Here is a 27,406-nt window from a genome sequence, read left to right on the forward strand (position 1 = left end):
TGTTTAGTAACAGAGAGACACATATCTAAGGAAGGGGTATTTCTTAGAGGTGAGATTTTCTAATTAAGTAACATTCAACATTCTAAATCATTCTAAGTCATAGTATAATTACAGCACAAGTATAGAATAATGGCTGAATCATAATTTCAATGAAGTAGTCTGTCTTCCTAAATTCCCAGCACTTTCAGCTACATATGATACTGTTTCTTTTCAATACTAATTCTTTTTGGCAGCTTAAACTATGATACATTTTCAGCTCTGGTTTGGGAAAGTGGGGGGTGAAGGGAAAGTGGGCAAAAGCTACCAAAGGGATTTGAAATCACTGTTGAACAAAATATGCTTCATAATTTAGAATGAGAAGTCTTAAAATATAAAATAAATTCACCATAATCATCTATAGTCACATTTCTCAAGTTCCCACTAATTAGAGTAATTGTAATGAAGGAGCACTTAGTAAATACTAATTTATGCAATTACATATCTCGCTCTTCAGTCCAAACCTCTGCTACCAAAGTCTTCATCCTTCAGTGAGCTCCAGGTCTTATCCCATTTGAAGCTCACTTAAATTGGTGTTTAAATGTTAACTTCCAATAGATTTTCAAGCTACTTGTAAATCATTCTGTTCCTCCTTCCCTCCCCTTCTCTTTTCTTCCCCCCTCCACTGCATAGCTATTGCACATGACACATAAGTAGGAAAATTAAAGGCATCCTATCTTGAGAATGTAAATGAGTTGATTGGAACTGAATTGGCTGATTAGCAAGATATAAGAGCTTAGTTTGGAGGTTAACAGAACTTAAAAGTCAACAAATGCAATCATGCACATGAAGTGTCTCTAGAATTCTGTGACTTGAAAGTTGAATGAGATTTGAGTATTCATTTGAAAATCCTAATGCATGTTTAGACTGAGCTTTTGTCCTGTAATTCAGTATCTGTTTTTTCATCCAAAAAATGAGTTTATTTTACCATTGAATGGCGCTAGATGATTTTGTCACAGAGTAATGCTGAAATCGTTAATGGATTCACTACAGACTAGACAAGTGAAAAAAAGGGCACAGTTGTGCGACCACCACAACTTCATTGATCCAGCTCCACTATGACCTGAAAAAGAGCTGCAGAGCATGAAAGTTTGTTCAAGTCTTCCAGGGAACTGGAACATAACAAGATCTCCTCTTTCTCTAATAACTTGTCTTGCTACTTGAGTTATTCTTGCTGAGAAATCACCTATTCTTTCTCCAAAGTCCGTGAGCAAGTGTCACTGAAACTATTGGAAATTCTGCGTACCTGCTGTCAGCAGAGAAAAGGCAACTTTCTGTGTGAGCCGTGACGGGTTACCTTGTGAACAGAGAGGGATGTCGCAGACCTCATGCCGTATCTCTGGGCTAGTGGTGAAGCACCAGGGCCCTCCCTCTTCCCCTCGGGGGTTTCGACAGTAGTTTTCCCGCAGGTCTTTACCCCGATAGCTCGAAGGCAAAAAGCTAGTTTTAAAATGACAATCATTACAGTATAAGAGCATGCAAACTTTGGTCTTACTCATATTATTTTTTACAAACAGAAACAATCACATTTCTGCTTCCTTCTCCCTCCCCCCTGCCTAAACAAATGCACACATCCGAATATCTGTCCATACAAAAATACACATCTTCAGTAAGGATTACTCAATCAATAGCCTAAAACTGGGACAATTTTTTGAGCCTGTAGCTTGCTCTAGCAAGTATTACTCCCAACCCTCAGGCATCCAGAGCCAGCTATCTGATGCAGAGCCAGAGGCAGCAGCACACTCCCTGCCAACCCACACTGCACTCTCCTTCGTGAATTTGTCCCTGCTCACACAACGGTGGAAGGCCCTTGGACAAGGGCGAAAAATTTATTGGGTGCATAGGGGGAAAATTCATTGGGTCCATAGCCATGTCAGACCTGCCTTTCCTATGCATGCTGTGCACATATAGCAGGCCTGGCTGGGATTAGTGTGCACCTTCAACCTAAAGCCCACAAGCAGAGAAACCTCTTCCAGTCACTGGTGAGGCAGCAGCCACAACTGGGCATCAGGAGCATGTGAGCATGACCCAGAGGTGTGACACACCACAGCCAAGAGGCTTTCACCACCCAGAAACACAGACTGCTTTGCATTTCAGCATCAGGAATTTCTCCAGATCCCACTTGAGCTGTCTTGCTTTATGTTCTGCCACAAGCCCCACTGTTGCCACCTTGGGGTTTGCTACTTATAGATCCGCTCATCACTGTAATTGTACAAGTCAAGTCATTTAACAGCAGCCTAGCTGACTTAAACTGTCCAGGGTCAAAGGTTTGTATTCTTAGCTGTCTGTAAAATTATGTGCTTACCTCTAGAAAAAATCCAGAGATATATGTAGGCATGTGTGTGTATATATATACACATATTTATAGATAAAACTGATACTAGTTATTTTTCCCCACAAACTAGAGAATAGCTAACATACTAAGGAGCCCAACCCCAGAGCTGGTCTTTTCAACGGCACTGCTAGAGCTCATGACCACACTCAGGCTGCACATTGCAGACAAACCCAGTGGCACTTCACTGCCAGTTTCACTGCAGTGATGCTTAAACAGCAGCTAAATCTCCGTGGTTAAAAAACACATTAAATTCAGAGTTATGCTCAATTCCATGAGGATTTTTTTTTTTTAATTGAAAAGTTGGGCAAAATACATAGAGGATAACATAATACCTATAATTCAACTTAAAAAATCACATTTAATTTTTGAGCTAAGATTTGTTTTGGGTCTTTTGCTGCAGCATATTTAAATTCTAGTGGAAATATCACAGATAAAGTGCACCTTTTAATCTGAAAATGCCTAATACTTTATTTTGGGTGTTTGTTTGGGGTAGTGGTGTCTTGTTTGTTTGTTTGTTTATTTCATTTTGGTTTGGTGTGTTGGGTTGTTTTTTTTTTTAATCACCAAGGGGACTCAGCTGTATCTGTATTCTAGATGGGGGAAAACAGGAATAAAATTTCACCTAACTTCTTTTAGAAGACTGCAGAAACTTGCAACTTAGGAAACTAAACAAAGCACTTGGGACAGTCTTTATACACAGACACTGATTTAATTTATATACAAAAGCAGAAGAGAAATGTATGGTTCCTGCTGTCCTTGGCAAATTGTATGTTACAAATTAATAAATAAAAATTAAAACAGAGAGGGAAAGAAAGAGAAAGAAACAAAAATAATTTTGTGACACTTTAATCATGTTTTATTCCCATTAATGAAATCTTTGAACTAACTGAAGTGGAAAATACCTCTGTTAATCACATTGTGGTTCTAGTCAATGCAATGTGGAAGCATTACTTAAAAGTGCTTTTCTTATTTTCAGTGCTTGAAGAGAATAATTTTTATGTCATTACTGCTGCCTATAAAATTGTTGCTTCTGTTTTTCCTCTGTAGTCTTGTAATATAAATCTTTCAGATTTTTTTTAGCTAAAGACAGCCCTAGGCAAACTTTTCTGATGGGACACTGCAACCTGCATATGCGTTAATCTCATATGTCAGTGCACTTTAAAATATTCTATTTAATTTTCCTGCTGGAAGATCTTACTGGACATTAGAAAATATAGGGAAAAGGCATTTGAAATTATGTCAGATATGCTGTCAGAACATTAAAAGAAAAAAAAAGTCTAAATGAACAGCATTAAAAACTCAAGATGAGTCAGATATACAAATGGCTTCAACAAGTACTGAAGCAACATTCTTGAGGGAGTGAAGACATACCTGCAGTAAAGACCCACCCAGAAATGGAAGACAGAGCCACACCTAAAACTGTGTGCCAATTTAGTTCAACTGTATTAGGTAAGGGAAAAAAAGAAAAAAGCCAAAAACTAAAGCCAGTAAGAGTAAGGATAAAAACAGATTCAACCACAGCAAGTATCATGGAAACTAGCAAAAGCCTCTGCAGTACCAATCTACTCTTTGACCATTTCTCTTTGAATCCTTTTTGCATTGGCTTTATCCATTCAGATAAAAAAAACTCTTGGGGGTGGTGTGGGTGAAGACAGTCTTGTAATCTCTACTGGGATGGAAGGGATGGAGACAGAAATAATGGAACCCTGATTTCAGCTGGGAGTCTCCAGGTTCTACTGAAATACAAATAAATACAAATATATTTTTTTAAGTACAAGTACCAGTTTAAAGTCTGAAGTTATTTCATTTCTTTCTAGAAAGATAATGAGAAGTCAGTATAGTATATGAAAAAGGGATTTATTTTTCAATGTCACTTTGTGATAATCAGATGTTGAGAAAAACTGACCTAAAAATCTAAGCCTTTCATACTAATAAGTTCCAAACACACCACTACTGTCTGCTTCTTCCCATCTCTCTCATGTCTCTGATGATGAAATCATATTTTCTGATGTTGAAAAACAAAATTAGCATGCAGCCACCTCATTTATCCAGTGACCTTTTAAAAATTAAACTTATTGCACAAGGCAGGAGAAAAGTCATTCTCATAAAATTCATCATAGAAGAGTGGCTGTCCAAATGTATTAGATAAAATTGTGTATGTTGTATATTAAAATGCAATTTAGTGATAATATATACTATCCAGACACTTTTCTTTCTTTAAATATATAAAGTCATAGGTATATCATATAGAATAAATGCTCATTCTTGCTTAGGCTGTTATTATTGAGAGTTCTTTCACTTCTAGAAGATGAGGATTGTATACTTCCAGGTGTTGAGCCTCAAGAGGTCATTGCTGTGGAAGCTGATGGTATTTATCTTATGTTCACAATTAAGTAGAAGTCTGGTCCCACACTGAAAAACAAACACACTACCATCTATATTATAAGCAGCCAAGTCTAGTCAAGTCCAAGCCTGAGGCTCAGCTTTCTAACACATCATAAGAGGAGAGAACCCAAGTGTCCTTTGCCTTTTAATGTTGTTCCAAGATATCATCTTGCACACTGGATAGATTTAGTCAGGACAGGACTAAGCAATCCACAGCCCAGCTCCTCACTAGCAATCTCCAGCTTGACTCCTCCTAAAAAAAGTGCTGATGCTGGGAGTCCAGATCAAAAGACAGCAACGTGGATAGGGAGCTTATGGGTGAGGGTTTTGGCTCTTAAGGCTTTATGATCTAAATGGTGAAAGCCAATACAAAAACGTTCAAAGAAAAATGGTCAAAGAGTTATAGACCAATACTTCATAGTCCTTTTGCTAGTTTCCAGTAATGTTTGCTGTGGTTGAATCTGGTTTTACCATTAATCTCACCAGCTTCAGCTTTTTGCTTTCTTCTCTTTTTCCTTAGCCGATATATTTGAACTAAGTCTACTCTCAAGGTGTAGATATGGCCTCAGTTCCTCACTACATCTGGTCTTAAACTCAAAAGTCTCATACCTACTGCATCAGACTTTATTTATTGCTTGCATGATCTGAAAAGAAAGGGTTTCAATAATCTGTTCATTACTGCCCATATATTTGTTGCCTAGTCTAAGTGCTTTATAGTGTTTAACATATTCTGCAAATAACAGAGAATTAATACTGACTATGCAAAATGTAGTAACAATAAGTATATGCTGATCAAATAGATGGGCTAATACCCCTAATATCCCTCCCTTCCTAATAATGCATTTTTTTAAATTACCCATTTCCTGGGAGTCATATTGGAAAACAGTGATAACCTTCCAGACCCCTGGCTGCAGTTCCACAGATGTTTTATTTCTGTCAGTAGCTAAGAGATCAAAAGGATATAAGCAGCTAAAAAAGCCGACACAGGAAAGAAAGAGATTCAAAGACACAGGCTGGCATTAGAAGAGACTTCTTTGGAGAAAGCCCAAGAAGGTGAGGATTTTCTGGGCTCTGGAGAATGGCATCTCTGGGGGACAGGCAAGAATATACCTAAGAGATTTTGTTGTCTAAAGTCAGTTTTCTCATAAATTCTTTTTCTGCTAATAAGTCAAACCATGCTTTATGGAAGCTGTCTGGACACTATTCCCATTGTCTCTGCTCCTGAACTCTTACCTGTGCTCATGGGGGATCATTGAATTCCAGGCTTGACACTGGATACCACTTTTGGTAACAGATATCGTTCCTTTGTAGTCTGCTCCTTTTCCAATGATACAATTCCTGACATAGTCTATTGAAATAAAAGGGAAGAAAATTAGGGGGCTTGTTAATGCATTTAAAATTTGAGCTCATCATCAGTTTTCACATTAAAATAATATATTTTTGATAGCCTTTAAATACTTCATTATTCAAAATACTGTTTAATTGCCCATGTACATTCTTGTCTTTTTTTCAAAATACTGATCACTAACTTCCCAATGAAAGCTACTGAAAATATTTCCAAGGTGTTTGATTGACCAAAAGTCCATATCTGAGGACTTAAGTCCCCCACTCATTAATGAGGTAATTAACAACAATATTAAGTCAATAACAGTAAATCATAAAACTGAGCTTTTATGTAGTAAACTGAAGTAGCGACTCTGACTAGGACATAAGGTGGCAAGCAAAGATCTAGGCTGGAAAACTGAGTAAGAGTAAATATGCAGACAAACTTGCATGACACCAAAACCAGGATATTTGTAAATAAAATTGTAGGATACAGCTTTCCAAATGCATAAAACCATCCCATGCCCAGGATGCTCCTAAAGCCAAAAAAGTCACTGACTGGCCTCAGCCTTTTTTTCCCCCTCCATAGCTGGAAAAAAAATAATCAGTAAATAAATCAGTTACCCTTCTTTTCATACAGATCAAACGCATGGTCTTGCTTCTTTCTCACACCATTTGTCAAGCTGTTGAAGGATAACCAATGGCACCGTTTTGTAACTCTGTCATACGCAAAGGCCCTGCAAAGAAAATCTGGATGAGAAAAAAATCTGTGTGGTTTATAATAATGACACATGGCCTGCCAAGGACCATGCAATGACATCAGATTTATTTTTACTAGGAAAGTCAGAGAAACAGTCCAAATTACTATTTAAACCCACAACTGTGCTGACAAGAACAAAGAAACAAAGAAATTAAATTGATGTGGCCATTACATTAAATACCAACTTGGTTGTTCACACTAATCTAAGAGTTCCCTTGTCATTAGAGATCTTTATTTTAAAACTGAGATAAATGTGACTGAGACACCATTTGTGTCTCCAGTTGTGCTGCTTTCGGGGGGGGGGGGGGGAGGGGGGAAGGAAGACTCTGAAACATCTTTGCTGGGCTTACAGTATGTGCCTGAAATAGTTAAGTATCTCACACTGATGGCTTAAGGAAAATTCAAGCACAAGGTGTCTTGTTTCTTGTCTAGAGCAACAGAGCTGTTTAAAAACAAGATTATTTTTATGAATAATCTAAACTATGATAGCGTACCTACAGCTTGTCCTTGCTTTGCTTTTGGTTTCTTTTTTTCTCTGGTTTTTAACTGCTTTCAAGGACAGTGTACAATGTGTGCTTGGATTGAGTGGATTTGAGGGGACAAGAAAAACAAATAGATAAATAAAATTACTTTTTTTCAATATTTTAAATGAAATGTGCAAACCTTTTTCTCCCAACACCATTTTGAAAGGAAATTCCTTAAGTGTAGGTAAAATATTTTAAAGTATTTTAAAAACACAGTTGACTGTCCAGGTAGGTGGAACAGTTATTCCAATTAAAAAACAAACAAACAACACCCCCCCCCAAACAAACAAACAAACAAACAAAAAACCCCTTAAAAATCCTTTCCCCTCCTTATTTTCTCATTAGAACCAAATCACTGACATAATATTACTTTCTCCAACCCACCACCAAGTCTACCTTTCTGTCAGTCATCCCAAGCCTTCTGAAATATTTTATTCTACCTTAGAAGGCATTTTAGCGCTAGTTGATATTACCCAAAATACATACAGATTTCCTACACTTCATCCATGCTTTGGTTGTGCCATATTCAGGCGTGCTAAATGCCTCAAGTCAAAACTCTTTGATCTTCCTTTAATTCACCATACAAGTTTTTCTGTGTGAGATCTTGCTGGCTTCAGTTAAAGATACTACAAGATGCTATCCAACCTCCCCACTCCTCTCTTTAAAACATCCTCTTCATTATCGTTTCCATCACCAAACAGATTTTTCATCCAACTGCTCTCTCTACTCTGTTGACTCCAAATGTTTCCAACCTGCTAACCTTCATCCTTCTGCCCTTGTTCAGCCTTCTGTTCTCTCCTGGCTGGTTCTCAAATTTGAGTGTATCCAAGTGCCTCTAACTCCATCTTCACAAAAATATCCTTGACCTTTCCTGCCTTTCCAATTACATTCTCTTTTCCTCTCCTGCCTCCTAAAGTGGTAATGCAGAATGCACTGTTTACAAACATTTCTTTCAGTTTTTGCCTTTCAGTTGCCTTTTGGTTTCTTTCCAGTTTGGCTTCAGCCACTTCTGCACATAAAAGTTTCTAATAACCTTTTCTTGGACCCAAATCCGGAGGGTTTTTACACTTCCAAAGTCAACACAGTTAAGAAAATCCTTGGACTTTCTTCTACTGATACTGCCGATCACAACAATTTTTGTTGTTGCTCTTTGTACTGAGATAATCAGTAGATTTTCTGAAAGTCCTGTGGTCTGTACTGGAATCCCTTTCTGTCTGCATACAAAGACACTCTAGAAATTAAGCGGATAACAAAGGAAAAAACAGGTACAGCTTTTTAGGTAAGGCAGTGACATGTCTGCAAATGTCATCTGCATAGCCAATAAAATTGTAATTATATTAGCTTTTTCTCATCCATAAGAAATGTAGGGGGGAAAGCTGCAAGGATGACTGAAGGAAAACTCAGTAATGGACTGCATATGGTGGTGAAACAAAGGAATAAGAACAACTTAGCAGCAGGTTAATGAAGCTGAAAGGGAAGCCAGAAAAAGATGCACAGAGGGTTATGAGGTCAAAAAGACAAGGCAAGTGAATCTAAGCAGTACTTTGATGGGAGATTTTAGGAATAGTGTTATGAAGAAAAAACAAGTCTAGATAACGATCTTGTAACTAAGTAGGAAATGATCAAGATCTGTGCAAGCGTGACAGCAAAGGAAAAGAGGAAAAGTCCATTCTGAGAAGTGATATGTATTAGCTCCAACAGAAAGGTGTCAGAGTTAAAAACAGCAAGGATTAATGATTACCAAAGTTTACTTGCAAGTGATACAAAAAATATCATGTCAAAAGTGGTCTTAATATTATTTCCACCCCTCCTGCCCAGAAAATAAGGTGTGGCCGATCCTTTATAAGTCTGTAATGCCTGGCATCTGCTACTTTACCACTTTATGGCACAAAAGAAGCCCAACCCTCTTCTTACTTGTGTGCCTCACAGGGCACAGACCTAGGTGTCACTGTTCCCAGTGCTACTGTCACAATTATGTTACAAAGCGTTTCTATTTTATTTGACCTTAATGCTAAAAAAAATGAGATTGCATCCAGAAAACAAGACATCAGTGCTGTGACACAAGTGGTGGAGAACTACTGCATGGATTTGGAGTATCTGAGTTGAGCCATGAAAACATCAATAACCAAAGGAAAATCCAAGTCTTATATTTAAAGTACTTAAAATGCCATTTTGCATTACTTTTCTTCTTATTTTAGAATGCCCCCACAGCAACCAGTAAACTAATTGGTTTTACTTTGTGATAGCAACAGATTTCACCTTGTAGTAAACATATCCTGGAATGAAATTAAAGACTGGGGATCCTAGGAATAAAAGGGAAACATTACTAATCACTGGTTCCTTTAAAAGGGAACACATGTCAAATATGTGTTTACAGTGGCCTCAAAGAGCTATGCACACTACAACAGGACCCATCTGGGGCCAAATGGGAAACCACAAGAATGTTCCCAGATAGAGAAATCCCTCTTGCTCTGCAGCATAGTGGTAGCACAGGCAAGACCTAATCACCTACACCTCTCTTACTAGCCCTCCTTGCTAAAACTTTGTCAGGAAAAATTGGAAATTCAGAGCATGAGTAGCCAGATTTCTAATTTATTTTTTTATCTTCAGTGCCAAATAATCACATGACTGACTGCAATTCTGCTGTCTGTGACTCTTCCAAGCTGTGTTCTCAAAGTCCCTCATGGCTCCTTTAAGTTGCTTTATTGACTGATTATGGCAGGGAGTATTTGCCCCTTAACGAATCCATCAGACACTGTCCCAATAGCAAAAAAGGTCTTCACAGGTGAGAAAGCTTTAAAAACTCAGAGATTCTAGGTTATTAGTCATGTAAAATAGAATCAACAAATATATTAACTTATTTTTTTTATTTTCAGAACACAAAATATACCATCCAGGCAGCTACAACTAGCTTGAGACAATTTGCCTAAGCAGATATTGGAATACAGAATTATTGTTTGCTTAGCATCATTCAGAATTGTTTTATACTGTGAATTCTAGTTTTATAATATTTCTTGCTGCTGACCATCAGAACTCAAGGATCTCTTGCTGTATTGAATACAACCTGATCCACTTGGCAATGCTACCAGTGGAAGCTCTGCCAATAGGAAAATGAGTGGCTTGCACCATGTGAAAAATATTAGTGCCTGGGAAATATTTTCTAACAGAAATAAGTAAACTCTGCTTATTGTTTACATATATAAATAGTCAAAGTACAAAATGATACAAAACTAGATCTTGCAACACTAGAATTAAAGGCTTAAAGAAGGATTAAATTACAGTCAAGGACCTTTTCTGCAGAGGAAGAGCTTTTGTTATCATATCTGGTCTAGCTTCCATTTGTAGCAACTGTCAAAACTCACATTTCAAGATCAGGCTCAGCTTTAGCCCAGTACTCACCAGTACAGAAGTCACCCATTCTTTCCAAGATTCTCCTGTGTTCGTGTCCTTTCATTTATTGCTAATGGTCTAGACTAAGAGAGGCCAGGGGAATAATTTAAGCCCAATACATGGGAAAAATAATAGTGATTTGTTCCAAAAAATAGTAGAGAATATGTACAAGGCAGACAAGCAATGATGTGTTTCTAAGAGACAGCAGATGCTGAAGAATAGCTATCATATACTTGTAACGACTGTGCAGCCCAGAAGGTTTGATTTCATTGTATCAGATCATAGTACTTGCCAGTGAACTTCAGCAGTGCGTGTATCTGTGCTCCATGTGTGAAGTTCCCATTGATTTCAGCAAGAGTAATGTGCAAAGAATGAAGACAGAATATGGTCTGAAGTGATGCTGAAATACTGCAGCTGTGATGTATGACAATAACCATTTTATAAGAGACATAAAAATCTCAGAAATGTTCACCGAACACTATGGTGCAGCACAAGTCAGCCACATCTTAACATGAGTACATTTTTTCCGCCATGTTATGGAAAAGGTTACACACCGACAAGCTAACAAGACAGAACAACTCAGATAAAGCTTCAGAAAAGACTGACACTCTCTGGACAGTTAGAACAAGATCATGGAAATCAAAAAGCACAGGCTTTAGGTTCTCCTCAGTACAAGCTACCACTGATGACAATTACAGAGACATCTTTGGTCAAATAGTGCTATAGAGGTTCTACTAGGAAAAAATGATAAAAATAATAGAGGTAGATAACTTACTTGCAAGTGAACGAAAGGCCTTTGTTCCTGCTGCATCTCTTGGCACATTGCTCAGTGGTATTTAACAGCTTGGTTTTTACTTCCAGTGTTTTGTTTACTTTAATGAGCATCAACTCTCCTGTTTTTTTGAAGTCATGAAGAGGATTTCTCCTTCTTCCTTTACCCTCTAAGAAAGAAGCAAAGAAGAAAAAAAAAAAAAAAAAAAAAAGAGCAAAAACCCACTGTAAAGAAGAGCGCTGAGATTAAAGGTGGCATTAAATATGAATAACATTTATCAGGAATTATAGGAATATCAGTACCTAAAGCATAAAGAAATTCCCAAAAATAAGGTATAAGCAGATACTGAAGAAGTATTGGTTATTTTTTATTTGCTGTCTCCATTCTTCAAGATAGGAATGATAGGGATTATCGGAATACTATTTTCAAATAAAGCCTTGCAGAATGCTGGAAAAGGGTAAGAGGAAAGTTTTTCATCTTTTGTAAAATTTTTTTTGAACCCCCAAAATAGACCTGATAATAACTTGAGATCTTTTAAATATTTCCATTAAAAATGTGAATAAAATCTAGAACAAAGGTCTTTTTTGGATGGACAAAGTGGAGTTACAATCAGAAGGAAAAGATATAGAGAATCGCTATCTGTGATAAACTGTTCTTAAAACAGTAAACTTTTTATCAGGAATTGTGAAAAGAAGTGGAGCCTGGAAGTGACACAAAATAATCATTTCTCCTCCCTCTGCTCCAGTGAGGACTCAGTGTGAGTGTTATGTCCAGTTTAAGTGCGACCAAATTAGAGTTGTTAACCCTCAGAAAAGATGACAAGGGCAGGCAGAGGCTGTACATGGAACAGTCTGCACTGTTGCAAAGATTTCTGCAAAAAAGAATGCACTGATCTGGTTTCCTTGACTATGGAAAGGCCCAGAGGAACAGATATAAAATGGAACAGGGAAGATTGGCTAGAGATGCTTGGCTAAAGTGAAAGAGAAAAAGTCTTTGATTTTTGCAAGAAACCCCCACAATTTTGCCCAATATATATGCACAATTTTATTTTTGTTCCATAGAAACCAGTCTGCAAATGTAGGCTGCTCCATCATCAGTGAAGACAGATGAATACATCTGGAGAGTGATTCTCCCTACTCTGACAGATGAGTAACACAGGGAGGACAAATTGCCCTTTGGATCTATTTTTCCTGTTTTACTCAATGATCCTGGATGATTTTTTTTTTAATTTATTTTTTTTTTTAATCCAGGTAAGGTTACGTAAACAAACCCCTCCTTAATTTATGAAGTAATAGTATTTTTCATAACTTCTTTACATATAACTGTTTTCAGAGCTGTCTTTTCATTTTTCTTTACAAAATCTGAAATTATAGAACATGAATGCACAAGATCAATTTATTAAATTTTGCCAGAGTGTTTAAAACATATGAAACCTCAACCTAATGCTCTATTATCCTGAATAGATAATATCTCATGCAAGTGCAGAGCGCACTTAGGTCAGTAAATTTTTGCTCAGCGCACTCTGTGCAGAGCTCAGAATATTTCTGTAAATTGCAATCATTTAGGCTCTGAAGGAGTTACTGACAACTCCACATATTGTAACGCCAAAGAGGGTTCCCTTTGCAGAACTTCCATCCTGATCACTGAGTGAGCTGACATTTCCACTGGATTCAGCTAAATCACACCTCTCAGTGGTGAGTTATCCCTAAGACACCTAAAAATACACCAAAGACATTTAAATTAGATTTCATCAAGCTTCAGTCTTAAAAAAAAAAAAAAAAGAAAATCAAAGGAGTAGAATATCTCTGCTGCAATGTCCCTATAAAATAATTTTCACGCCATCCTACTCTTCTTGAACTGCTGAAGGTGAACTATGCTATTCCTCTGCACTTAAAAGTTCACGATTTTAATTCCAACTACAAATGTTTTCAGAAAAAAAGGTTTTATTTACATCCAAATCCATATTGTTATTATATGAAGAAACTGTTGGTAAAAAGATCAAACATTAATAGTTTTGGTGCTGTGTTAGGGACTCATATCAGCTCTCTTAAGCATTTTCAGTGATGTATTTGTGCAGTGCACATGCACCCACAATGAATCATTATGTTTAGGGAAATGTTGTTAGGATGCTCTTGCCTAAAGTATCAGCACTCTGTTGCTGGAAACTGTTGCATCTACACTGAAGCTGCTTCATTTTTTGCTGTATCTGTGATAGTGCCAAAGTGCTGCAAGTGGGATTGCATCTGCTTTTTAAGACAACCACAGAATAACAAGTCTTCTATAAAGCTTTTATAGTAAATTTCTCAATCTATTATCTTACAAGACATATTTGTTAGTTCTATGTTGTCTCACCCAAGACTTTTATGTCAAATGGAGGTAAGAATCTCTACGGAAATATGAAAGTATTTTTTTTTCAGTTCCTGATGATAACATTTCCCATCTACTGATAAGTGTCATTATCCTAATTCGGGATGATAAGCGTTTCTTAGACTCACCAGCTAACATGCAAGAATATGATTAAAAAAATCAATAAATTCTGTTCTGCCTGAGTTCAGAGTTCTGTTTTATTTTTTCTTCTTTTCCTAGCAGTTGTCCAAAGAGGATTATGGGTTTGATCTTGCATTTTGCAATTCATAACAGCCTGATTTACTTTAGCTTTCAAACAACATTCTACAACTTGCCTATAATCCAAAAGGCAAAGGGCCAAATGCATCCATGGTGTGACTGTTAGAATCATCAGAATAATGCAAAACATTACTTTTACAACTCTAACAACAAAATAATTAAAAATAATTGAGCCTTTTAACTTCAGATTAGGTGGGTTTATTATTAAAATCTTAAATCAAATAGTGCCCTAGAAAAGTTCTACATTAAACATTATCATGCAATGTGCTATAACTAATGTTCCTAACTTGTGATTGCCATTCCGTTTGGTTTCCTAAACTTTGATCAGTCAGGATTTTGGTTATCTTGTGGGCCATGTCCTCTGATGTTTCTTGTAGTTGAATATCATATTACTAAGGAAGTCTGACATTCCACTTAGATTGGAAAAAAATAGCAGCTGATTAAAACACGAAAGAATACAGTCTAACATGAATCAACATTTTGTTTCTTCAACACAAACAACGACTAACTAAAAATATTTCTTCAGTTGTCTTAAAAAATGCCTCAAGAAGATGTGGGTGATGCCTCTTTATATTTCTGAACATGATAGCAACCTTGATTGAAGAGAAAAAATAGCTCAGCCAGTGCTCAATGAAATGGGAACGCCCACATTTGCTCTAGAAGGATGCAGCATTGGAAAACTACTCCATAATCTCATTTGGGATTTCCACAGTCTCCCTGCTGCAGCTCTTCCATTTTCGTAAAATGCAAATATTTACTGAAGAAACGTTCCTCACAGTGAAAGATATTTACCTGGGAGCTACAAGAACTCACCTTTGGGTTCCCTTGGTACCTGTTTTGTATAAGGTGTCTGTACAATCTTCTCAGACGTGAACCATGAACTGAGACTGCTCAAACTATAGAGTGTCTGGGGGAGATTTCCAACACCTTTTCTTGGAGCAGTTCCAGTCCATGTCAAATCCATAATCAGAGATAAACAAATTTTTTTTTCTACAGCATTTTAGTGAGAAAACTCACTATGAGGTTGCAGTACCTGTATTCCAGAACATACTTAACTGTAATTTTAATTATATTTATACAAAATGGAACAAGTAAAACACCAAGTACTGAGAGTAATGGACACCACAATATTCAATATCATAGAAATTAAGACACTTCCTTAATTAACAAAATAAATAGGTTGAATTCGCAGAAGTGTTTGCATTTTGATCCCCTGCTCACTAGCTATTTTCTACTCATCAGGCTAATGGGAAAATGGCAGCAAAATAACTTCCTTTTCTCTTCTGGCCCTGTGTTCCCCACCAAAAAGGGCTTTGGACTCCCACACCACCACACCACTCAGTCCTGAAACTACCTGATTATGTTCTATATCTAAATAAAAAAGTTGCACCTTGCAGAAAACAATAGGTCTGATATTGAGCTATATGAGTCAAGAAATTCAGTATAAGCCTAATTTCAGGACACTTAGAGTTCAAATACCTATGCAAGTTCCGAACACTCAGATTTTAGTCTGACCATAACAAATATTTGGGTTTTCATTATCTGTTTAGCAGTAAAAAACTAATATAACCAATATGATATCATTGCTTTGGTAATCAAAATAGCATACAGGACATCAACAGGCCTAAAGATCACCTTTGTCCGTTATAATGAGATCAAAACAATGCTTGTATTGTCTACAGCAAGATTTTACAATTAGATTATCTGGCTCTATATACCTCACTGGTAACCCCTTTATCCTTCCTCTGCCAGCCCAGCTTTTTCTAATACAGATGTATATTTAGGCTTCGGAGTTACAGTCTTATAGAGTACAAGCAGAGCATGCTGGCTGTCTCCCCTAGAAAAATCACTACTTCTATGAACCTGCCATAGACTCTCGAAAGCTTTTATTAAATAGGAATTACGATGCGTTCGGCATGTCAGCTTCCAGAGTTTCCAAGTTTCATTCTAGTCTATGCAATAGTTAGTGCTTTCTTAAAGGAACACATCGTGAAGTCTTGTGATAATGTGAGAAGCCACATTCCTTTCATTTCTTTCTAATTTTACATCCCACTTTATTATACAGAACAAACATCATACAACTCAAGACCAAATTTTCCAAAAGAGAAGAAAATACATTCAAATTAAAGGTTTATGGTTAAATAAAACTTCTTAATGAAATCTCAATGGTTTGGTATCAGGTTTTATTTCCTTATTCTGTTTGTTTACACTTGCAGAACTTCAGCTTTTTACTAGGGAGTTATTTATTTTCTTATGCTAGATTTTCAACTGTGTGTGGTAATGATACTTTTTTAATCTATTATCATATTTACCGATGTAAGTAAGTTGGGTACAGGTCTTCATACCATGGACGGAAAAAAGACCTTTTATAATTTTCAGTTTTGAAAAGAATATGAACAGTCACCTAACAGCACCACTGTTCATTATGTCTGTCAGATGTCAGAGATAAACTAAATCTTTGGGAAAAAAAAATAAATCAAGAAAATGAAGATACTTATATTCCCTAGGCTGGCAGATGCTGTCAGAGAACTGCAGGAATCAACTGCTGTCCTTCAAAATAGAGAATGGAATACAAAATAAGATGGCATTGGGAAAAAAAATTAAAAAAGGGGGAATTGTCCACACACTGTAGGAAGATCAGAGAAGCTGAAGATTCAAAATATATTCCCATGAAGAAAAAGGGTCATAAAAAGTGACTCAATTATTTGAGAAATATAAAAGAGACATAGTCCCTTTCTTTAGTATCTATTGGCATTTTACATCTCTGCTTAATATTTTGCAACATGTTTGTAATGAAGTCCCTTGATCTTAAGCAATTAACAGATGCACTAATTAGAGATTGAAATAGTTGTGTTACAACAAAATATGAAAGCTGAATTTCATGTGATGTGATTTAAAACTTAGGGGGCGGGGAATCAGAAATCTACCATCATATGAAAGACCTTCAAGAAAAAAAAAAAAAAAGTGGAAAAAAAACCCCACCCTAACCCTAAATATATGTGAAATAAATGTAGGAAAGCACAGCTCAACACAATAAACATAGCAAACATTTTATCAGGGAACACCATACTCAACAAAAATTACATAGTAACACCCAAGAAAATGTATTCATAAGTATGTATCTGAATGGAAAAAAAAAAAAGAAACAAGCAAATGTTAGATCTCAATAAAATGCACAAAGCAAAAATATGCAAAACCATGGATTATCATAGTGTCAGACAACACTTTTTAGAAGAGATATCACAGCTGAATGCTTATCTCAGTATAAATAATGACAATTTAATATGAAAACAAAAAATAAAGTATGTTTAACTATACGCATAGAATTGCATTTGGCAAAGCTTGTGTAAGAAGAAAAATCAATGAGTGGGGTTTGAAATAAAGCAACAGTTTTCAGCATATTTAGACTGAAAAACAGTATGTAAATGCAGTCAGGTGTTTAACTTGTCTATAAAATGTGGTTCAAGGGATACTTTACTATATTTCAATAATGTATTTCTAAGACAGTGTTTTTCAAAGGATATAAACATCAAGAATAAATTGCATATTGTTCCAATATCCAATATACTATGACAGTATAAATATACTGGCTTCATTAAGGGAAAAAAGAAAAAAAAAACCAAACAAAACCAAAACCAACAAAACTTGACCAGATGGTGAAAATAGTTGTTACTAAATGGTTTCAGACACCACATGCTTATTAAATAGTAATTAACAGTATGGTGACAGTAGTAAAAGCAAAGATGTTAAAGGTGCATGTTGATACTAAAATCATTAATAGGGTCATCAAAGTATTGTTATCTATGAGAACAGTTAGGAAGCACTTTTTAAACAAATACATTAAAGGCAACTTTCTCTCTTAAAGCAAGTCCTAACAAAGTCACTTTGATAAAAAAAATAATGCTCAGCACTTCTAACTTATTTTTAACTTACTTTCATTTACTTTGACTTCTCTTTATGCCTGTTTCAGTATCAGAAATGCGCAGATTCCTGGCTAGAATGCAAAAAGGTTAATACCTTTTCCAAATGACTTCTCATTTGGAAGAAAAAAGAAAAAAAGGAAGAAGAGAAGACCAGCATAAGGAGAAACTGAAGCAATTCTGAAATGTGCCCAAGAAAATAACTTTGTAGACTGAATAGACTTTGATGCCAGATTAAGTTTAATGTGGTTATTTAAGACAATAATTTGGCGTGAAAGAAGTTTACCAACCATACCCATAAATACTGCAGTCAGCTGTATAGATGGAAAGTTACCAAAATAAAACCAGTTGTACAAGGAGGCATCCCTAGTCTGTCACAATTACAGTTTCTCAGAAAGGTATCCAGATGATGATGTGACTATTTTAACTTCTGAAATTTATTTCCTTGTCAAAAGAGCCATCATGGAAAAAAAAAATATCAATTTTAGAAAGTAGCTTGAACTGTAGATATATAATACTGAGATATTTTTTCCTTATTTTTACATTGTCTTTCATTCCAGTTGTTGAGTAGATTCATGAAATGCAAAATGGTATTTCTTATTAGCCTTACATTGCATATTACTATGCACACACACAGACCACATGCACACACACCCTTTATTAGCAGCTGCAAAAACTGCCATGTTTCTTGGAACTCAGCTTCATGTTTATGCTAAGTCCTACCTTTGTAACCCTCTCCTATAGTCAGCGTGAAAGCTCAACAAGCTAAGGATAATGCTAACAGCTGATAGTGTATTCTAAAATTGGATGGTAGATGCAAAAGACAGCTCTTTTTCTTCCAAGACAAGGTTATCTGCTCTGCAGGATGCTGGGACCCATTGGCAGAAACAAATGTTCTGTAGTTTGTACTCTGACTTGCTGTATCTAACCCCTGGCTAAATTACTGAGAGGATTTTCCCTTTTAATGCATTTTGCAAAAGAATTAAATCCCCACCATTTTACATGGCGTTCCACAACCTTTACAAGCACTTGGTGTCTCCTCCGAGGCACCCAGCACGTTGTACACTCCTTTTGCAACAGGGTCTCAGCCACCGCTGAGGGTGCCTGGGCATGCAGTGAGAGAAAGAGAAAAGCACAAGCAGGCAGGGCAGGGATTTGGGCAAAAAAAAAGTGATGGACCGCTGAGGGCAGCAAACCAGCCCTGTGAGGAGTGATGAGAGCCTTGCTGCGTGTTGTATACATAAAACCAGTGCTGCTGGCCAAGGCCAGGAGTCGTAAGAGCTGGAGCTGAGGGGAGACAGAGGGAGCAGCCAGTCCCCAGCTGGGTCAGCAGCACTGAGGACTGCCAGGCATGGCCGGGCTCATCAGACAACACATGGGTGGAGGCCCACAAGCCATTGAAAGAAAACTGCAGCTAGATTTTGCCAACACATCTGACTAATCTGGAGCATGTTCCCAGCTCTGTTTTGCTGTAGTGCTGCTTTACGTGTAGGTACTAACCATGTTCAGGAACAGCTGTACTACCCTTTAAGTACACTGCCAAAAAAACCTACAGGAAAAAGATGGGGTAACAGCAAGGATGTCCTCACCCCTTCGCAGTTCTTTGTGGTTGCCATACTTCCCCACTGCAAGGAACAAACATTGCTTACATGATTCCAGTTCTCCTACTATTCATGTTTCCCAAGCAAGCATGGAGATCAATCTTTTCTCACCTCTATGATCAGTCCCTTCTCACCTCCATGCTGCCTTCTACTGCCCTTCAACCCCACCTCAGTGCCAATGGGGAGAAAGTGAAATTCTAACACTCCACCAGTACAACTAATTGCAAAATGTTCAGGGCAACACTCTCCTCTCCTCATCAAGCTTTTACCCATCTATAGGCCCAGTCATCCTGCTTTCAGATCTTGGAAAAGTTTGAAATGCTTAGGTGGCAAAGTAATGTTCAGCATAAAGATCCAAAGGGGAGATATTACACCCTCTGAGGGAGACTGCACATTTCCCTTCCAACCCTGGCCTCAGTTGAAGTATTACAATAATGACAGATGAGCTTCTCCAATAAGAGGCTTTCCTTTCCTTGACTTCAGTGCACAATTTTCCAGAATTTTATGCAACATTTTAATCTCGTGTCTTTCAACTCTATATTTTCCTGCTATGTGGCTTATGAAAATGGCATTAATAGAAACAGAAAATCTGTTAAGCAGAGTAAGTGCTGTATTACATGGGAGAGCAAAACAAGCAGTCCCTGGCACTGAGCACCAAAAGGATTCCATTAAACAGAAGGAATACAGTCTTCCAATAGGCAGAGTATCATTTCGATTTGTTGACAGTATATAGTATAATGATTATCTACAGATGGGATGGGAAAGTATAAATCACATTAAATTTTTAAAATATACTTAGCTATGCAGACCACAGGAATACGCAACATTCATACATCGATTATGGCTATGGGATTATTTTTTTTTAAGCTATTGTTATTTATAGGAACTAAGTGCAACTCCCACATCTTCATTAGCAACTGCTTCAGATAATCCAAACTACAGAAAGTGTTGAGAAATTTGGATAAACAATTTGGCTGACAGTGTCTTCACAGACAAATACATATTTAACTTAAATACATCTTTAACATTCACTCTTTTGCAATATTTTGATATACTTTTTCCTTTGGTTAAAAAGTAATTTTTAGTTTGGCTACATTAACATTATTAAATACATACTGCGTAAGAATACTGAATAATAAAAGTATCTGAAACAGGGAAATAACCTCCCTGATAGTTTTTAGCTACAGATTAATTTCTTCATGCACGTGACAGAGACTTATAGGATATTGATAATAACCAGGCAAGTAGTCTATAGGAACATTGCACATTTATCTTTTGCCAATCACCATTTCATCTTTTATATGTTAAAAAGAAACTCAGAACTTGATAGTGTAGACAGCTTGCTGACATTAAAATTTCTCAGTGTTTTCTTTACCCTCCTTATTCTTTACCCATTAATATAACCCAAATGTATTAGTCAGCAACCTCAGTTGCACAGGACATTGTCTTCACACAGAACTTAGGGCATGGGATTCTAAACCTAAAAGATCCATTAACGGAAGAAACAACATTCATTATTATGTACATTTCAAATCATCTTTGACAGAGCAGTAATAGGAGTATGAACATACATTAGCAAAAGGCTTGGGTTTTTCCTGTTTTTAAATTATGTTTTCAACATTTAGCTTGTTTTTCATATATAAAAACAATAAACATATAGGCAAATAATAATCTTTCTTAAAACATCCTAGTAAAAAGAATTCAACATTCTGTACAATGATAGCATGTATATTTAGAAAGAAATCAATATATTTTCAGAAAGGAATGGCACAACTTCCCCTTGCCTGCATTGTAAAAATCCAGACTGTTGTTTGTTGAAGAACATAGATTTTTAAAAAGCAAAGGTAAGCACAATGGCAGTGTGGTAAGAGTCATCTTTCTTGCCCATAAGGCAAACAATAGGACTGATTAATATTAAGGCGAGTGAGGGGGGAAAGTTAAGAAAGAGAGGGTTGCCAAGAAACTGTCACTATGAAAGTTGGCCAGAAAACAAGTTCTACCATGTGAAAAATTCTGAAGTTTTGGAACTCTTATTTTCTTCCACATCAAGATGAACCATCTACTCCTTAACAGGAGAGCCCATTGGCTAGAGCACAACCCTATTCATCAGCCTACTGACACTGGCAGTACTGAGGCTGTCTCTCAATCTCTCCTGTTGGAATATTAGATTAAATAACCATTGAGCTTGGTAAACTACAGACCAGCGCAAAGAGCCTACAGTCAGGGAGAACAAGGACTTTCATTCAAGAAAAACATCCTGACTATCAAGAGAGTAAGCATGAACTACCTTCTTCTGAACTTGGCTATAACCCAGTTTCTGTATCTTTGGCCTATAGAATAAAGTTAGGGAGAAGGTGTTTATTCTGGGTTTGGGTTTTTTTTGTTTGTGTTTTGGGGTTTTTTGGGGGTTTTTGTTTTTTTGGTTTTTTCAAACTAGCCCATCAGTTGTTGAGTTTCTGTCACAAGTCAGGGTTTCTCAACAGCAGGTACCACAATCTATTGTGAATGTCTCCCCCTGTAAATTTATCTTTCATTTGATTTGGGAGACCCAAGCCAAAGAAAGTTTCTGTTTAAAAGGAATTATTTTTGTGAAAACTTTTAATGAGTCAGCATTGTCTAGTAAGAAAAAACACAACACATGTCCTCAGAAAATTCTTAACCAGTTCTAGTCATCACTTTTCAGAGAGGTCGCATGTCCGTAACATGGAAATCACCATGTACATGGAAAAAGAGTTCAGAAAAGTGTAGTAGCACAGTCTCGATATCACTGTGTCACCTGCTCAGAATGCCCACAAAACCAAAATCATCATTGAGCAGACTGAGCACAGAAGCTCTGGTGAGATGCTCAACATCCTACAGAATCACACTTCTGCTGTAGGGGAAAAATGACAGGTTTTACTGCACGTGATGCTGCCAGTCTTTTTTTGACTTGCCCACTCAGATCACAAAACATTCCACTTTGAAATCCTGTTTCAAAATATTGATTTTTTTTTTTTTTTTTTTTTAACCAGAAAACATAGTCGTGTCTTGGAAGCCATTAACATCACTTGCCATACACGTTGCTTGATGCCCTCAGACCTTGCCCCAGGACCCAGACGCCGCGTGTGCCTGCCCTGGCTCTGTCCGCTCCTGGCAGATCCTTTCCCTGAATTGTGGCTCTCTTTTGTTTCTGTCTGTGCAAAGGTCTGACCTTAACAATGTTGTCGGAAGGAAGGAAGGAAAGGTTTGTAGAAACCTTTGCAAACTTTTTTATTCCTGAAGCGGCTCCCCAGAGGACCGATAGAAGCACTGAGTTAGCTCTTCAGATATCCAGTCCAAGGGGGACACTTCAGGAAAGAAATTCACCTAGAGAGCTTCCAGCACTTGATTTCTTATTGTTTGCTCCTTCTCCCCTGTCCGCCTCCCGGATTTCATCGGGAATGTCTAATGAAATTACAAGTATGGAAATAGCACATTCATGCTGATGAACTTCAGCAAGGACATTCCCTCTCAGCAGCCTAACATCCTGTGCTTTGGCTATTCCTTGTCAACTTCTGTTATTTAACATTTATTCTACGCCTTGGAAATTTAAGAATGCGTGTTTGCGTCCTAGTAACGGCCGGCAGCACCTATGGGCAACGACGAGATTCCCTTCTCCCGCCGTCGGTGCCTGCGGGGCTGCGCTCCCGGAGCGACCCCGCGCTCCACTTCAGCCGGGGAGGAGGGGGCGGCTCGCAGCGGCCCCTCCGCAAACCACCGAAACGCGCCGCGTCTCCCCGCAAAGCTCTGGGCCGCGGGGCCGCTGCCGCAGGCAGAGCGCGGCTTGTCCCGACCTGCCGCGCTGCCCCCCGCTCCGCTCGGCACCGCACCGCTCCGCAGCGCAGCGCTCCGCGGGCGCGGGAGGCGCTGGGCGGGCACCGGCGCACCGCAGCCCCCGCCCGGGCCGCTGAGGGGCGCCGGAGGCGGCGGGGTCTCCCCGCCTGCCCCACCTGCGGGGGGCCAGCCCGGTGCGCCGCCCCGAGCGCCCACCCGCGCCGCGGCGGAGGGAAGGAGCGGGAGGATGATGCAGCTGCGAGGTGGAGGGGAGTCACTGGCGAAGTGATAGCAAAACTGACCTGCCACAGGGGTGGTGGTGGGAAGCAGCAGCAGCTGGTGAAGCAGCAAGGCTGGCAGGAGTTGGGTGGCCCACATGGTGCTGGCGGCCCCCCCGGCGGCTGGCGGGGAGGAGGCGAGGAGATGGCTCCTCGGAAGGACCCTGTGCACAGCCGGTCACTAGAGGAGGCAGAGTGAGCCGAGCTGGTTTTTATTGCGATGATCTAAGTTTGTTGTGTGATTAACTGGAAAGATCTGGGTCCCAACTCCCTCTTACGGTAAGAAACTGTTTAACAACATCCCCTCTCTGCCTCCTCTCCTCCTCCCCTCCCCAGGAGTTGCCTCCCCTCCCGCCCCGCGGCCAGCCCAGGGAGAGGGCTCCCACCGCCTCATCCCTCCCTCCATCCTTCCCTCCCTCCCTCCTTCCCCTCTGCCTCCCTCCCTCCATCCCTTAGGAGCTCAGGAGGAGCAGCCGGGCCGGGCCGGGGCCCCCAGCCCTTGTCCCGGGGCTGGTGCCTGCCGCAGCGCAGCCCCGCGGAGCCTCCACCCAAGCCCACAGCCCCCTTTGCTCTGTTACCTGCAGCCAGGGCAAACCTGTCCCTCCCGGCAGCCGTTCTCCTTCACAATCTGCCCCTTCCTCCGCCTCCCCCTCGGCCCCATCCCCAGGCAGCACCCTCATCCACAGCCATTCCGGCAGGACTCCCCATCCCCAGGCAGCACCCTCATCCACAGCCATTCCGGCAGGACTTCCCAATCCCATGGCCAGGGGCAAAGCATCACCAATTTCTCAGTAAGGAAACACCGTTCCACCAACCTGCCCACGGCTGCCCCTGGCTACCAGCCTGGCCTTTCCGTCACCCTCTTTGGCCATCTTCCAAATGCCACTTCCCCAAAATTGTGGCAACTCTGGGGAATCTAAAGGTCAAGTATCAGCTGGCTGGCATCGCTCCACAAGACAAGCCTCAGTCCAATGCGCAGCCTGACCTTCTTCTGTCACAGGCAAAGTGGTTGTAATTCTTCTGTTGCACTTCATTTTAACCTCATGGAAGCAATGGCGTTGGTTTTTGTTTAAAAGTCATGAGACCGGCCTTCGTGACACACAAGTGTTCAGAAATAAACACTTCAAGAAAAGTTCTGCCTTAACTTAAACAGTTCCTTTCTCCCATGCACCCACCTACCATCTACAACATGACTGTGTGACAAGACAGGAAACCATTTGCCTCCATTTTCCACAAATAAACCAGAGACCTGCATGTGGTCCCGTGCCATGTGAGTCAGAAAACAGGTCTCCTTATCCAGCCCAGACTCCTTTGCCCAGACTCACTGTCCATACAACTGATGTTCACCTTGGAGTGAAACAACTTTTCTCAAAAATGAGTGGTTTCCCAAGCCACAAATATTCATTGTTAAATTTTATTCATTTTTTTCCTATGTTCACAAAACATATAGTTTTCACCCAATTTACGCCCAGTGGTAAAAAATAAAATTTCCATTTGGGAATGACTGCCTTGGTAAGTGAGACAAAGGGGACAGAAAGGAGTTGAAAGTCTGTGAAGAAAATATTTTGAACATTTGGCATTACAGGGAAAACACATTTCTGTGAGAAAAAAATGTTTTCTGCTGCAGAATGAAAATTATTTCTAGGTTGTGTTTTGGTTTTGGTTTGGTTTTGTTTGAGTTGTTTTTTGGGGTTTTTTTTGGGGGGGCGGGGGCTGTCCTTGTTTTTCTCCAAAGAATAACAGTTAATTTACAGGGGTTCCTTAGAGATGCACAACATGAGAACACAGAAAATGTATTCCACTGGCCAACGACCTTGTGTGAAATCTGCGTCCACTGCAACTGATGGAACATGGATATCTCAGTTTTTGTCTTCTGTTTTTCTCCCTGTGCTTAAACATAGACATAAACAATATATAAACATATATTTAAATATATTTAGATATATAAACAAATACATAAACATAAAATATATATTAAAATATCAACAAAAATAATCATAGCAAATCATAGCACCATGCTGAGCCCAAAATAGCCACATTCTATTAACCAGATGTATTTGACGACTTGTCCATGCATGTGACGAGTGACCTTCTTTTTGTATAAAACAGAAAATCATACACCCTTACAGTCAGGCAGACTTTTTTTGCCACTGACTTCCCTGAGGGGAGTATTTGGCCTGTAGTCAGATTTCTTCTGAGTTTTAGGAAGGTTTCTGCAGTCTCTTGACGACTAGGGTGCACCCTAATGGAGAAAATATTTTGCTATATGGATTCCTATTATTAATACATGGTCCTGTGTATTATTCATGATGTATCTGCAGTTCTGCTTGAGAGCTCAAGTCATGGGCATAAGCTTCTTTGGCTGCAGGTGCAACTCAATAGTCCTGGTTCTCCATTTGTCCAATTTTGGGGAGCTGCTGGAGGACAGCTCTGCCTTTTGCATAAGCCCTATATATCTCCCCTGAGTGGAAACTGGTGCACACGCAGTGGAGGGCCAGGGACAGAAATGAGATTAGAAAGGGAAAGCTCCTCTACATGCTGTATTCAGATGCTCTGTTTGCAGGCAGTCAAGACAAGGGTTTGCATCTGGATCGAGGAAATGAAAATGCTCTTTGGTTCCGCATCATATACTGCAAAATGTAGTATGATCCATTTTCTGTGTCTTCTTGCCCCATGTATTTTACAACTGAAGCATAAGATTTTAGTTCGGTCAAATTTTACCTTGAAATGAATTTCAATATGAAGGAAGGCTGCAAAAATTACATTTCATGCTTAGATTTTCCAGAAGAATTTCATGTTAAGTTTCAGTCTGCGCATAGAGAAACTAAAGATCTAAATATGACAATCAATAGTTGTAGGTTTTATGCAATAATATTCTGTTTTGTTTTCTGACCTTTTGAGGGCATGTTTTCTGACTTACAGATCTCTTTATCTTTCTCTGGTTTGGGGGCTTAGCTGAGAGAGGGGATTTTTAGTTTTGTTTTGTTGGTTTTTTTCTATTTTTTTTGGCAGCTTTGCAAACTTGCCCTGATAACCTCACTTTCAAATCAGTGTAGGTCTGTATTAGGAAAGCAGCATAACATTTCTGTATAAGATATCTAAAAAGAATAGAGTTACTGCACAGTTACCAAAGATGTATTTGCTCTGGACTGCCTACATGAATAAAAAAGCTTGAAAAACTTTATTTTGGTTGGAAAAGTAAGCAGACATGACCAAATACATAGAAACTGCTATTTTTATACTCCCTTTTCTGACCATAACCACAGTTGGATCTGTTTATCAGATGTAACTTGCTATTCAGAAATGTTAGCTATTCACAGTTTTGGCAGGAATCTTCACACACACACAGAGTAATACCAAGTCACAATTAACTTTTAAGAAAGCTTTTCTAAATGAACCAGCATCTGTCATGTGAATCACCTCTTGTGTTCAAAATAAATGGTTTTACCTCTTGATTTATCTGGTGAAGGTTAAAGTCCTGTTGGATAATAAGCCCAATAAAATAAGCAAATGCATGTGTTAATTATTGTTCAACACTGAGTTAATTGATTAAATGTCTCAGGCTGCCCAAGAAGTCTAAAACAAAAAATTGTGCTTCATGTTTCAAGCAGGATAAATTTTTTATATATATATATATATATTTAACAAACTGAGCTTGAGACTAG

The 27,406-nt window shown here is 38.7% G+C and overlaps 1 protein-coding gene across 3 annotated transcripts in view; it reads right to left on the reverse strand.

The window, feature by feature from the left end:
* The window catches only part of HGF (hepatocyte growth factor), a 57,543-nt gene extending 33,519 nt beyond the window's left edge, over nucleotides 1-24,024 (reverse strand). Inside the window, exons 1-5 of one of the 3 annotated variants that reach the window (XM_027795421.2) lie at nucleotides 23,766-24,024; nucleotides 11,529-11,694; nucleotides 6,704-6,816; nucleotides 5,990-6,104; nucleotides 1,334-1,461 (exon numbers count right to left, since the gene is read on the reverse strand). In XM_027795421.2, coding sequence (XP_027651222.1) covers nucleotides 1,334-1,461; nucleotides 5,990-6,104; nucleotides 6,704-6,816; nucleotides 11,529-11,694; nucleotides 23,766-23,841 — 598 coding nt within the window. In that variant the 5' untranslated portion in view covers nucleotides 23,842-24,024. Of the gene's footprint in view, nucleotides 1-1,333; nucleotides 1,477-5,989; nucleotides 6,105-6,703; nucleotides 6,817-11,528; nucleotides 11,695-23,765 lie in introns of all 3 variants that reach the window. The other 2 variants (XM_027795419.2, XM_027795422.2) reach the window with 2 other exon arrangements.
* Nucleotides 24,025-27,406: the final 3,382 nt, after the last annotated feature.

Source organism: Falco peregrinus, chromosome 6 (assembly GCF_023634155.1).
Source record: "Falco peregrinus isolate bFalPer1 chromosome 6, bFalPer1.pri, whole genome shotgun sequence".
Lineage (NCBI taxonomy): Eukaryota > Metazoa > Chordata > Aves > Falconiformes > Falconidae > Falco > Falco peregrinus.